The 12,947-nt window shown below is 39.9% G+C and overlaps 1 protein-coding gene across 1 annotated transcript in view; it reads left to right on the forward strand.

Moving 5' to 3' along the window:
- SCUBE1 (signal peptide, CUB domain and EGF like domain containing 1) overlaps positions 1-12,947 on the forward strand; it is a 194,651-nt gene that overhangs the window by 173,397 nt on the left and 8,307 nt on the right. The window contains exons 14-20 of the mRNA XM_014309410.2: positions 785-901; positions 2,597-2,755; positions 3,758-3,961; positions 5,375-5,536; positions 8,790-8,957; positions 9,797-9,958; positions 11,340-11,537. Coding sequence (XP_014164885.1) covers positions 785-901; positions 2,597-2,755; positions 3,758-3,961; positions 5,375-5,536; positions 8,790-8,957; positions 9,797-9,958; positions 11,340-11,537 — 1,170 coding nt within the window. The remainder of the gene's footprint in view (positions 1-784; positions 902-2,596; positions 2,756-3,757; positions 3,962-5,374; positions 5,537-8,789; positions 8,958-9,796; positions 9,959-11,339; positions 11,538-12,947) is intronic.

Consider the following 12,947-nt stretch of genomic DNA (forward strand, 5'->3'; position numbering starts at 1 on the left):
GGCTGTGCTGGGAGGTACAGTGCTGTGGAGTGCAACAGCCTGGCAGCAGATGTGCCTGCTTGTGGCACAGGATCAGGCCACCTCTAAAGTCCTGCCTCAGCAAAGCCCTACCAAGGAAAGAGGGACCCACGCTGTGGCATCACCTGGGACCACCCTCCACCTTCTGCAGGGCCAGCAGGCATCCCAAAGCAGCTGGCAGGTGACAGCCAGGCCAGTCTTTTACTCCAGGGACTTCGTGAGGAAATCAGCCAGCAGCTCCATTTTCTACTCATTGCATGACTGTATAGCAGCCTTTAGAACAAGACTGTGAAACCTGCCTTGAGTTTAAAGCTAAGGGACAAAGCATGCAAGCCACAGACAGCAATAGAGGCAGCTCCTTTGGATGGTTTTCAATTGCCAACAGCACAGCTCCACTAAATTAACCTTACTGGCACTAGCAGGAGCAGAACTACAAGTAACATTGGAATTCACAGAGAGCCCAGAAAAAAAAAAATAAAGGTAGGAATTAATCTTTCTCATAGTAAAAGACAAATTCACCCAAAATCTGAGAAGATGTGCAGAGCAAGCGTGGTACTAGCACATTCATTGACCTGGTTGGGCCCAAGGGTAGGTACTCACTTGAAAATTGAACTTGTGGAAATGGACCCCTTTGTACAAGCTGTGTAATTCTTGGGCTGCCTCTTCTCTAAGTCACAAGAAATCTTTTGAGACTGTTTTTAAAAATAAGTTCCAGATCTCGTTTCATTTCTGTCCTAATGGTAGCTTTTTTACTTTACATCAACAGATTCCCTAGCCCCTCCAATCAAGCAGAAAGCTCGTTTTAAAATCAAAGATGCAAAATGCCATTTACGGCCTCGCAGCAAAGAAAAAACAAAAGATTCTGGGAAGCAGGCTGTTTCAGGTAGGTGGTTTCTTCCAGCATGTAAACGGCACTTTAATTTTGTTTGTTTGTTTGTTTTCGCGTTCATTTACATGCTTTGTTTTCATGCTGCAGACAGGGAAAAAATCAATTGTTTACATATTTGGTCTGAATTTAAGTTAAGGCCAAGATTCCCACTGTGGCTGAACAGTGCCTTGGGTTTGGATCTTGGATGCTGAAAATCTCACCAGTTGCTTTGAAAAATCTATGTTCAAAAGTACATGAGTTGGGAATGAAGCTGATCCTTTTTCTGGCCTTGATAATGGCACAAATACCCTGAGACAAAAAGCTGTGACTAATGCAAAGTTGTGTGAAACTGTGTCAGTTTGGTTTGGTTTGGTTTGGTTTGGTTTGGTTTGGTTTGGTTTGGTTTGGTTTTCCCAAATGAGGTTTTTAAAAGAAAAGAAAAGCTATTATTTGTTTGGTTTATGCTGGATTAGTAACCTATTGTAGCACCAAAGACAACCCCTAAGAAGGAAGGTTATTATGAAAATCTGATGTTACACAGCCTTAGATCTTTTGTTATGAAAGAGTGAGCAATTATGATGTTAGAAAAAAATATTTAGAAGATTTAGGTGTCATTACCAAAAATGTGGTATTAAAAAAGTTAAATTGCTACTTAAAACAACTTAGCAGCTTACACCAAACATCTACTGGTGATACATTCTCTGTTATGAATTTGTCTTACTACCACTTTCACTAGCAAGTGAGAAATCTTACTTGACCCCTGAACAGAGAAGAGTAAAAATACCTATTTTTTTAAGAAGTGAATCATTTACAGATTTTATTTTTAAAATTTAGACTTACATTTCATCTTTACCCCGCAATCTACACTTTTGTATCTCTCATTTTACGAGTATTGACTTAAATCTTAGTCATCAAGATGCTTACCCTGTGAATGAATAAGATGTGATTATCAGACTCGTTTTTAAACTCATAGAAGTTGAATTTTTTGGTCCATACAATCACTATGGGAATGTGTTTCTTGGATGCATTTCCTTGTCCTTTGCTTACTTTGCTTTGTGTTTGTTATGTCATCTGAACCTCTAACAATGAGATTACATAGTGTAACCACACCCTTGGAATGAAATCCTTGTGGTGTCTTGAGTGCTACAAACTTCTCTGTCTTCCCTGACCTGGAAGGTTCATCACCTGTGGCAAACTATGATTCCTGCTCAGCTAAAACCTTCCAATACATTTTCATAACCTCACAATCAAAGCCTTTTAAAGTTTTGCTATCTGATGATTGTCACTTCTGAAAGAGATGGAATACCCACTGATAGTTTTTAGAGTCCCAGGCCTGACATTCTCATAGATTTATGAAATTGACTCTCTTGCTTTGTTCAGCCATCAAATATAGTTTATAGTGTTTGATGATTTAAAATAATTTCTGTAAAGAGCTTTCTAATCCTTATGCAGAAAAGGGCTGGGCAGTTTTAAGCATTGGAGGCACCACTGTGCAGCTGAGCATCACCAGGCTGTGCTTTTGCCTTCTGCATTCATAGCAAAATGAGCAATCCCAGCACTGCCTGGAGAAGGAGGTGTCTCACAACACACAGGAAAGATTATGAAGCCCATCACTGCCTTCATGATAACCCAGTGAGATATCACTTGTTAGCCTGTCACGTGCGACTTTGCTACTTGATTTCTTCCCTGTGTTTCTTCTCTCACGCAAAGGAGGTCAGTTCCCCTGTACAGACAACTGCCAGGTGACCTTTGTGAACCTCAAGTGCGATTCCTCCAAGAAAAAACGCCGAGGCCGCAAGTCACCATCAAAAGAAGTGTCCCATATCACTGCAGAGTTTGAAGTGGAGATGAAGTCTGAAGAAGTCTCAGGTTTGTGAAAGATTGGTCTGTGGAGAGAAATCAGAATTTAGTTCCTCAGGGTGTTATTAAAATCTCTTTGATGTTATTTCATCAAGCTGCCATGAACACCTTTTAGCACAACACCTTGTTCAACAACCTCTCCAAATTCAAAGTCTCAGAGCTTTAATTGAAAAGAGCCAGGGATGAAATTAAGCCAAAGGAACAAAAACTGAACCTGCATCAAAATTCCTTCAAGGCCTTGAGTTAAGACATGTGCTTTAATCCAGTGTGATTTCTTTAAACAGCAGAAGTGCTAATCGATGTACAGGGAACATAAAGATTAGGTAGAAGTTCTGCAAAAATTATTATAAAAATATCCTCCAAAATGTAAGTTGCTGAATATTTACTCTGCAAAGCAGAGAGTTTTATCACATAGTTGAAAAATTCATGTTTTCTTACCAAACTTTGGAATAAAACTAATTGCCTCAAGTTATAAATGAGATGGAATATTGTGTTATAAATTCCATCTTTATAGGACTGAATCCTATAAAGATGTCAGTCTTCAAAGGCAGATTTCTTAACCTTGAGGGGCACCTCATTAGTCAAGTGATTCAAACAGCAGTTGTGCCTGAAAACACCTTTCTTTTTGTCACTAAGACAAAGGTGTTTTGGTCAGGGAAGTGGCAGGAGTTCCTAATCAACTGAGAAAAGCATGGGCAGAGAAAATTCAGGAGCATTAATGGTGGCAGACTGAACACACACCTGGAAGGAGAGCACATTGGGATTGATGCTTTCTGCAGCACTCAGTGTGCATTTGCAGGCCATGGAACTGCACCATGGACCTCAGGATACTGTCCTGTCCCTTTGAAAGGCCTGATATTGAATACAGTGAGCTGCTGCTTCAATTTATATGGACAAGACAGTGAAACAAACAGAGGTGTCATAGTGCAATGCAGGCTAAACTTTTTGTTAAGTACCTCTTTTAAACATGAATCTCAATTGCTTCTAGTTTTGTTATCATTTCCCATCTAGACACCTGTAACATTGACTGTGTTCGGAAAAGGATGGAGCAGAAGCTGCAAACTGCAATCAAAACATTGAGGAAATCTATTAATAAACAGCAATTTTACATTCAGTTTTCTGGGACAGAATATGAAGTGGCTCAGAAGCCAGCTAAAGCTACTGAAGGGCATGAAGCGTGCAGTACAGGGCAAGTACTGCAGGATGGAAAATGTGGTAAGTCCAAAGAGCTCGAATATTCAGTCATATCCCCCAAATCAAACAGTCTGAAATTACCTTTTCCATGGTGAACCCGGGAGGAAATCTCAGCATATATGCATGGACTATGGATGGTTCATACGACTCTGAAGGGAATTCATTAGATGGTTGTAGGAAAGCAGAAGTGTGAATATGGATACATTCCCATGCTGTCAGGTGGTAGATATCAAAACCTTCCGCAAGACAATGTTGGCAATTAGTTCCTAGTTTCTCCCATCTTATAAAAATATATTTACATATATTTACATTTATTTATATTTTTATATATTTACAATTCGGTAAAACAATAATATGATATTTGCCTAGTTGCTGTATATTTACTTTTATATCACCAGTGTCACTCTCCTCACCATCAAACAATCCATGATCCATGGATATGTTATATTTAATGCTCAAAAGGTCCAGTTAAAAAAAAAGTACAGAAATCTATTTCATGCAAAATACCTAATTCCTTTAAGCCTTTTCCCATGTTATCAGGCTCTAGTGCTTTGCTGGGGACAGTGTGCTGATGCAAATTTATTAATGGCAGTTCTCAGCACTGCAAGCTTTCTAATCACTGACAGACATCTTTTCAAAATCATACCTATTTTTCCAGCTTTTGAGATACCAAGTGATTTACAAGCCAAAAGAGGTCCCATCTGATAGGTGCTTCCAGTGAGTGGGTTCAGAGGTAGTTGTCATCATATGGGAAGAGTGATATAGAAACTGTATTTGAAAGGTTGTTGCTATCAGTATCTAGAAACTGGACATTATCTAGACATTTTAACCACCCCTACCCAGCAGAGAAAAATGTGAAATGCAGTTATGTGCCCTGTTAAAGCCAGAAAAGCACGTGTATTCATATCTGTATTTAGGATGCTGTACAGTTGGGGTGTTTGAGTGCCAAGAGACAGAAATTATTACAGAAATTATTACAGGGAACACATTGCCAATGGAGAAATCTCTAGAACTGATCTCAGGGGACAGACTTTTTGTTGTCATCTGCCATAAAACCAACTTGTAACTGCACCTGGTATAAACTAAAAGCTCACACTTCCCACACTGTATGCAGAACTGCTTTAATAAACTGCAAGATACTGTTTCAAGACTGCACCCAGCTTTATTAACACACCTGTGTGATAAACACCTGAGTGCACTACAAAGCCATTTAATAGTTTAAACATTAGAAGCAGGACCTCACCCTGATAAAATTTACCTAAACCCCAGTGGAGATGGGTCTGTTTACATCAGGATCCTCGACTAACACATGCAAAACATGTGCCATCATAATCCTCGGGACAAAGACATCCACCTTCTCTAAATGTTCGATATTAGGGCGAATAATGTGATCAAAATGAACATCCTTATTTAGACTCCCCCTTGTTTCCTCAGTTACCTGCAGCACGGGCACCTTCTATAGCGGAGAACACAAGCAGTGCATCCCGTGCTCACCAGGAACCTACCAGGACACAGAAGGCCAGCTCACCTGTGAGCCTTGCCCCAGCAACGATGGCCAGGGAGTGGCGGGCGCCCGCAACGTCTCGGAATGTGGAGGCAAGTTGAACTTGGTCATAAAAGCTTTAGGTATTGCCACACACACACCCTGTGAGGCAAGGAGGCTGAAAGAGGAGAGAGCCTGCCACAGTTCTGGCTTGTAAAGGTAATAGAAGAAATCCCTGTGCACTTACAAGCAGTGGATGGTTTGGCTCAGGCCATCCGCTCCCATTGCTGACAAGACAATGGGATCTGCTGCAGCAGTGTGAGTTATGGGATAGAAATGAGCAAGCCAAGCAAAGCACTTTGTGCTTCACCTCAGGTATGGAAGTGCTTTGACTTGTTAGGGCTCATCAGTGTATTGTGAGCCAAAGGGATGGATTGGTTTGGAGTGGTATTGGTGAGTCTAATAATGAACCTGCTCATTTAGTGTTTTGCATGAGATGCAGCTTTCTTGCTCTAATTAGCAGCAATTATCAATTTGAGATAGTTATCCTGTAGGGATCTGTAACCCAGACTCAGAACTAATGATTGCAATTTTCAGCGCTGCTTGAATGCACTGTAACTTTATGATGTAGCATCTCTGATTCAACTTCATGATTTATAAACTAAATTATAATGATGATAATACCTGGTGCTTCTACTGTAACTTGATCAATCTAAGTTTTTAAGATACAACTGTTTATTTTCTTTACCTCATTTCATTACAGACTATCAAAATCTAGTTTATAGCAGATACATTGTGTGACTTTGAAATAAATCTGTCTATCTGCTACACAAGTTCTAACTTGAAAACTCATCCATGTAATTTACATTACCGAGTTCTTCAAGGATATCTGAAGAGAACACATGGCAAATATCACTTGAGAAACTGCTACTTTTTGCCATGTACTGAATAAAAAATAACTGCAGTGTCACCAGTCCAAACACATGATAGATTTTGCTGATTTGCTGTATGAAGGAACTATCAGACAAAAAATTTGAAACACTTGTGCATTTTTGCTATGCTGATTTGTATTGATCCATAACACAAGAAAATTATATCAAAATACAGCCTGAGTTTATAAAGATTGTCTATGGCATACTGACAAAAGCAGCAAAACAACTAGAAGAAAAAGACTTTTGTTTCAAGGCTTATATTGGAATTATTGTTCTGTACAACAACAAAAAAAAACCCCTTCTGATTATTTTTGCAGAGTGGATGTATCTCACAATGGTTATTGTCAGATCAAAACAGTCTGTTTTTCTGGTCAGCTCTCCCCTTTTCCTCTGGAAGTGGCAAGACAGAATATACTTTGGACTTCATAAATTTCCCTGTCAAAGATTTTATCAAAATTTGTGTCAGCACATGTGGCTTTGTTAGAAAGTCTGTACTGTCTGTACTCACTGCCAGTAATCAATAGTATTTTTGCATCTTATCTTCCAGAGCAGAAATGCCTGTGCAGTAACCCATAAACTTTCACTGAAATCTTCACTTCTGAATGTGAGGAATGTACAGTCCATGTGTCAGAGATTTTAAGTGCCTGTTGTGCAGAAATCACTTGTAGCTGCAAGTGAATTCCGTGCTGCAATGAGTTGCCCCTGCCTGGACACCAGGCACCCACCAAAGCTGATCTCTCACTGCCTTCCTCAGCTAGAGAGGGGAGAGACAGGATTAATGTTCATGACTTAAGGGCAGGGAGAGACCCCTCACCAAATATCAAACAGACTTGAATTGGGAAAATTCAGTGAATTCATTACTAATCAAAATCAGAGCAGGACAAGGAGAAATAAAATATCTCCTAAAAACACCTCTTCCACACCCCTCCTTCCTTCCCAGGTCTACCTCCTCCCACCCAGCAGTGCAGGGAGATGGGAATGGGGATTATGGTCAGTTCATCACACTGATGTTGTTCCTGCTGCTGCTCCAGCATGGGGCCCCTCCCACAGGAGACTTCATTAACTTCCCGATGTGACTTCATCTCATGGGCAAGAGTTCTCCAAGTCACTTTTCCAGAGGGTCAGTCTTTCAGGCACAGCCTGCTCCAGCATGGGTCCCCCACAAGGGTCACAAATCCTACAGGAAAGATGTTCCAGTCTGGGTTCCAATAACCAGTTGGACCAGGCCAGTTAGATCAGTTTTGCTCCTAATAACAAGAGCAAAATTGTCCTCAAATTAGTAGCATCATAATATTTCTCTGAGGTCTGTGTCACAACAGCCAGTTTGTACAGTCATATTCCAGCCAGCTGGGATGGGAGCACAAGGAGATCCTGGAGATCCTGACCCCACGGGTGTCCATAGGAGTTTGACTTTTGTGGGGACAGAACTTGAACTTGGCTTTCACTCAGCAGCTCTAGTTCATCCTAAGTACCAAAGTTCCTCATTCATGCCAAGCACCCAAAATACTGAATGCCCCAAACGTTTCCCAGCAAGTATCAGGGTTGTTATGAGACTGCAATAATACCTAGAGCTCTCAAAACTTTCTTATTTTCAAGCCAGTTGTTTCTGTCTGCTGTTCAGTTCTCAGGGAAGCTAAATTATAAAGTACTGGGGTTAGGCAACCTCAGGGAATATGTGGCATCTCACAGTGCTGGTGTCCCAGTCTGGAGTGGGGTGAAGATACACATTCATGCCACAGTCTTGAAAAACCTGACATCCTGGTTCTCAGGTTCACAGAGGAAAGTACTCAAGCTAGCAAGAACAAAGCCAAACAAATGCCTATCAGAAACTGCCTGGAGAGCAAGTTTGGAAACTTCTGTCAGTAGATTGATTCACAAAGCAATTTGCTTTACACAAATCTCTGTTTCCTGGCAGAGGAGCACCTGACAAGCACTAGTTTTCACACCTATGTGAAAAGCTGCTGGTGTTAGGTATTCTCATAGACAAGGTGCTGGACTGCTACCATCCCATCTGGTAAACCCCATGATCCACTGTCCATATCGCTAACTCGGAGATACAAAAACTTGCTTCATAGGCATGATTCAGTTCCATTTCTTCCTATAAAGTGCTTTGAAATACTGAGATTAAAGACTTGGTGAAAGTACAAAGTAGTCTAATGAAATCTTAGTAGACCCCTTTCTAAAAAAAAATAAATGCAAACACAATCATAGTTGCCAAAAAGCATATTATGAAACTGGTTCTATTTACTGGTGGTGGTTTTAGGAAGAAGATAAAGGGACAATACAAAATACGCAGGTAAGATTAGAATTTGATCTGCAGCTGTCTTGATGTCACATAATTAAGTGAAAGAAAGCCTTGCTAACTATTTGTGGGTTTTATACTTCATCCAGAAAAGTCAACACACTAATAGAGATGATCATTTTCAATTTCTAGGGCAGTGTTCTCCTGGGCACTACTCTTCAGATGGTTTTAAACCTTGTACAGTCTGTCCTCTTGGTACGTATCAGCCTGAACCAGGAAGGACCCTCTGCTTTCCCTGTGGCGGTGGGCTTGTGACCAAATACGAAGGTGCTGTTTCCTTTCAAGACTGTGAAACCAAAGGTGAATTCAAAATCCTTCCACAATTCATCCTCCTACTTCTGGGCCTTTGGTTTATTATCAGCAGTGCCAAGGGGGTCTTGAAGGCTCCAAAACAAACATTGTTGCTGCATGGGCATGTGATTAAATGAAATGGTCAAGAAATCTGTAAACTGGGAATGGTCTGGGGTTGTGCAGGCTGAACAGGATTTATGGTTTTCTTTGGAATTTACCACAGGCAGGCAGGGGGTCAGCACTGCTGTTGGTAAGGGAATCAGCCCCACTGTGTGGCAATAAATAACACAAACTTGGATTAGACAATGCTTTAGCTTTCATGTCTTGTATATTTTTATTTACTGTATCACGGAAGCTAAACAGTACAAAAGTTATACCAAATTAAGGATTACTCATGGGGTAGGCAGAAACTGTAAGGGTGCAATGCATTCTGTATTCCATAATGTCAACTTCCAGTGCCAATGCTGAAGAAGGAATCTGCCCAAATGCATTTTGGTTTAGTTACTGAAATGACATGCTGACTCTGGCAAACAGACACTATTGGAAACCTCTCTCCTGCTACTGTGAAAGTAATTTTTCTTGTTGACGTGGATTTACATCCACTTCTATTTATTACCAATATATTAAATACAGTGAGAGATACATATCACACATTTCTAGTTCATATGGGTTTTGCTCTGGGTTTTAATTGGAAGATTCTTTATACTGGGAAATACAGGGAGCTGGTGTCTTTTCTGCTTTTTATGGCCTAGTAAGAATGTTGCAGACCAGGTATGTCCAGGGCAGAGGAAAGCTGTCTGCACTGGAGGTTGCTGCTTTTTGAAAATAATACACCTCCTACCTTGCAGTTCACTGTTCTCCTGGACATTACTACAACTCCACAACACACAGATGTATCCGGTGCCCTGTGGGAACATACCAGCCTGAGTTTGGTCAGAACTACTGCATTACCTGCCCTGGCAACACCAGTACAGATTTTGATGGCTCCACCAATGTCACACATTGCAAAAGTAAGTCACATTTATATCAGTGACACAGAGCGTGTCTTTGGATCTGAACTGCAGCTCAAAGGTTGCATCTGTCAGTCTGGACTTCAGATTTGTATTTCCTAGTTAGCAAGTATCTGCTGCCAGAGGGAATAGTAAAAGTTGGGAAAACAATGAGGAAAAAAAGTTGGGAAAGTACCACTTGAGGCATATGAGTGTTTTAGATTTAATATGATTTCACAGAGTTCCAGCTACAAGTTAAAACTACAGAGCCTTTAGTTTCCCATATCCTGTAAGTTGTGTAACAGTGATGCATATTTCTCTGTGTCTCTGTAGAGCAGAATATCTTCTATCAGAGTAACTGCCATTTTAGAATAATTGTAAAATGTCAGAAGATATGGTCATGCACGCTGCAATTGCCAGGTATCGCTTCGCTTATGATAGTGAGATCTTCTTGGAGGCTTTTTTGCTGTACTCAGCCTCCTATCTTAAAAATTTTAAATGTCCCCAAGGATTTCAGTACAGTTTTATTTGATCCTTTGTGAATGACTGATTATTTTGGGCAAGCATTTTTTTTCATCTCTACCATGCTAATTTAAGAGAATGTTCCTATAATAATTAAGCAATGTTATCTAACTAACTATTCATGTGCAGATCTCCTGTAAGTTTTTAGTCTGATTATGTGCCATGTGTTTTATAAGCCCTTCATAATTTCTAATGTCATTTGAGTAAACGATATATTTGTATGGAATTTGAAGAAGTTTGCTGATTTTCCTGTAAAATAAAACCACCCTTGTTACTTTGCTGTCTTAGGTCATCTCAGTTTTCAAGCCAGTATCTGACCTTGCATACTATTTGGGGGTTGGATTAAACAAAATATTTAAACATATATGTAATTTTATGTGCATGAGTAGGCCTGGGGAGATCAAACTTAAGTAACTTGTGCCAAATTCAACATGATTTTTGAAATCTGTAATTAATCTGATTTTTATAATTAAGACTGATTTTTGAGATCTGTAATTAAGTAAGGCCAGCTGTTGGGACCAGCACTCTCATTCAACTAATGTCAATTAAAAACTGTGTAAGTTAAAGCATAGTTATATATATCTTCTGCATGTCAGCACAGTATCCATGGTAACCACAACTGGATCATGTTTATTTACTTGCATTTCTCAAGCAAAGTTAAAGCAGCCTGGATGAAGCATTGAATCAGTTCGTGCTCCAGAGATTAAGGTTTTGCAATCAGGTGGAGCAACCTCGTGGATCAAATATTCCTTTAAAGCTGGAGAATGTGTGCATTTCTAAAGCCACAAGGAGGAGTTTAGACTTGCTCATGACAGATCCAGAAAAATACCTTAGATGAATTTATCAACTCACACAAATACTAATTTATATTTTTCCCCAGACCAGCACTGTGGAGGAGAACTGGGGGACTACACTGGCTACATTGAATCACCCAACTATCCTGGAGACTACCCAGCTAATGTGGAATGCATTTGGAATATAAATCCACCCCCAAAGAGAAGAATACTCATCGTAGTACCTGAGATATTTCTCCCAATTGAAGATGAATGTGGCGATGTTTTAGTAATGAGAAAAAGTGGTAAGCTGCCAGATATGGGTTATATTTCCTGCAAACTGATGGAGTGAATAGTTCATATTGAAGGGATGACTGTCTTCAGTGTAGCTAGTGTTTCTAAAAGGTTTCTTGAATGATGTGGCACAGCAAGTTAGAACACTACCAATAACAGTTATTGGTGTGATATTAATTGTTCAAGTTTATTGTCTGAACCACAAAGCAGTTAATGGGCTTACGTCTGGCCCAGTTACCACATGGGATAAATCACTGCCGTTCTAGAAATTAACAATGATAAATTATATTTGGAGAACTATCTCTGTAATCTGTACAAACTGTGCTCTCACTTATCTTTTGTAAATATATGTATATATATGCTGCAGTTATTGCTAAATCTGGGCAATGTGTTGGTACAACTGACACCCTCAAGAAATCCAAAGTTATCCTGCTTTTCTGTGGATTGGAGGGGGTGCATTGTGTCTTTGATTATGAATTTAACTCAACAACTTCTAAAGTTAAGATCCCCATGAAATGCACTCCTCTTTTGCATTGGAGGATGTGGGCATCCTTCTGGTGATTTTTTGCTATATATTTTTTGCTAAGAAGCACCAAACCTGAAAGGCAATTGTTCATACGGAGTTTTTGTTCAAAACAGTGTATTTACTCACAAAAATTGTGTATTTTATTTGCTAGAACAATTTTCACAATTTTTTATCCCCGAGGGCCTGTATTGACATCTCTGTATATCAGAAAGAAGACATCAAGTCACTATAGATGGAAGGAAACCATACCTGTGCAGATGAGCTTTTTTAAAAGCAAACACTTACTATAACAAAACACATCAGTTGTCCTTCTGACCCCAAACTGTGGTTCCAACAGTGACCAAAGCCAGTGCACATCAGGTTGCACTTCAGACATGATTTGCCCTTAGTGAAGCTGTGCTGGCTGTCACCAACCTCCTCCTCACATCCAGGTTAACTCTTCTGTGGATCACTGACTCTGCAGGGTGTGACAGTCTTTTCTTCAAAATTAACATGCCAAACATTACTTTCTGGTTTTATTGTGTTTCTATTTGTAAGTGGTTTGTTGCTATCAGATGAATTCTCCAAACTGGCCATGTGAGGGGCTGGCTACCATGTCTGCCTGGCATGCAGCTCACTTGTCCTTACCTGTCTGGGACAAACATATGGGCACTCTGGGATACAATGCTAGAGTAGTAAAAAAAAAAATAATATTGACAGTAGTTTTTGATACGTCTATGGAAAAACCTACTTCTCTTCATGGGCAAATAAGGACAACATCCGTTGTGTCACAAAAAGCTTCTGCTCTCAGGACACTTCAGCTGAGAAGTGTCTTGTCAATTTGACATGCCTGACCCCTAGATGAGGAAGGGTGCAAAAATTATTATATAAAGAACATCATTTAACTTTATTTCTA

The sequence above is a fragment of the Geospiza fortis genome, unplaced genomic scaffold (genome assembly GCF_000277835.1).
Source record: "Geospiza fortis unplaced genomic scaffold, GeoFor_1.0 scaffold164, whole genome shotgun sequence".
NCBI lineage: Eukaryota > Metazoa > Chordata > Aves > Passeriformes > Thraupidae > Geospiza > Geospiza fortis.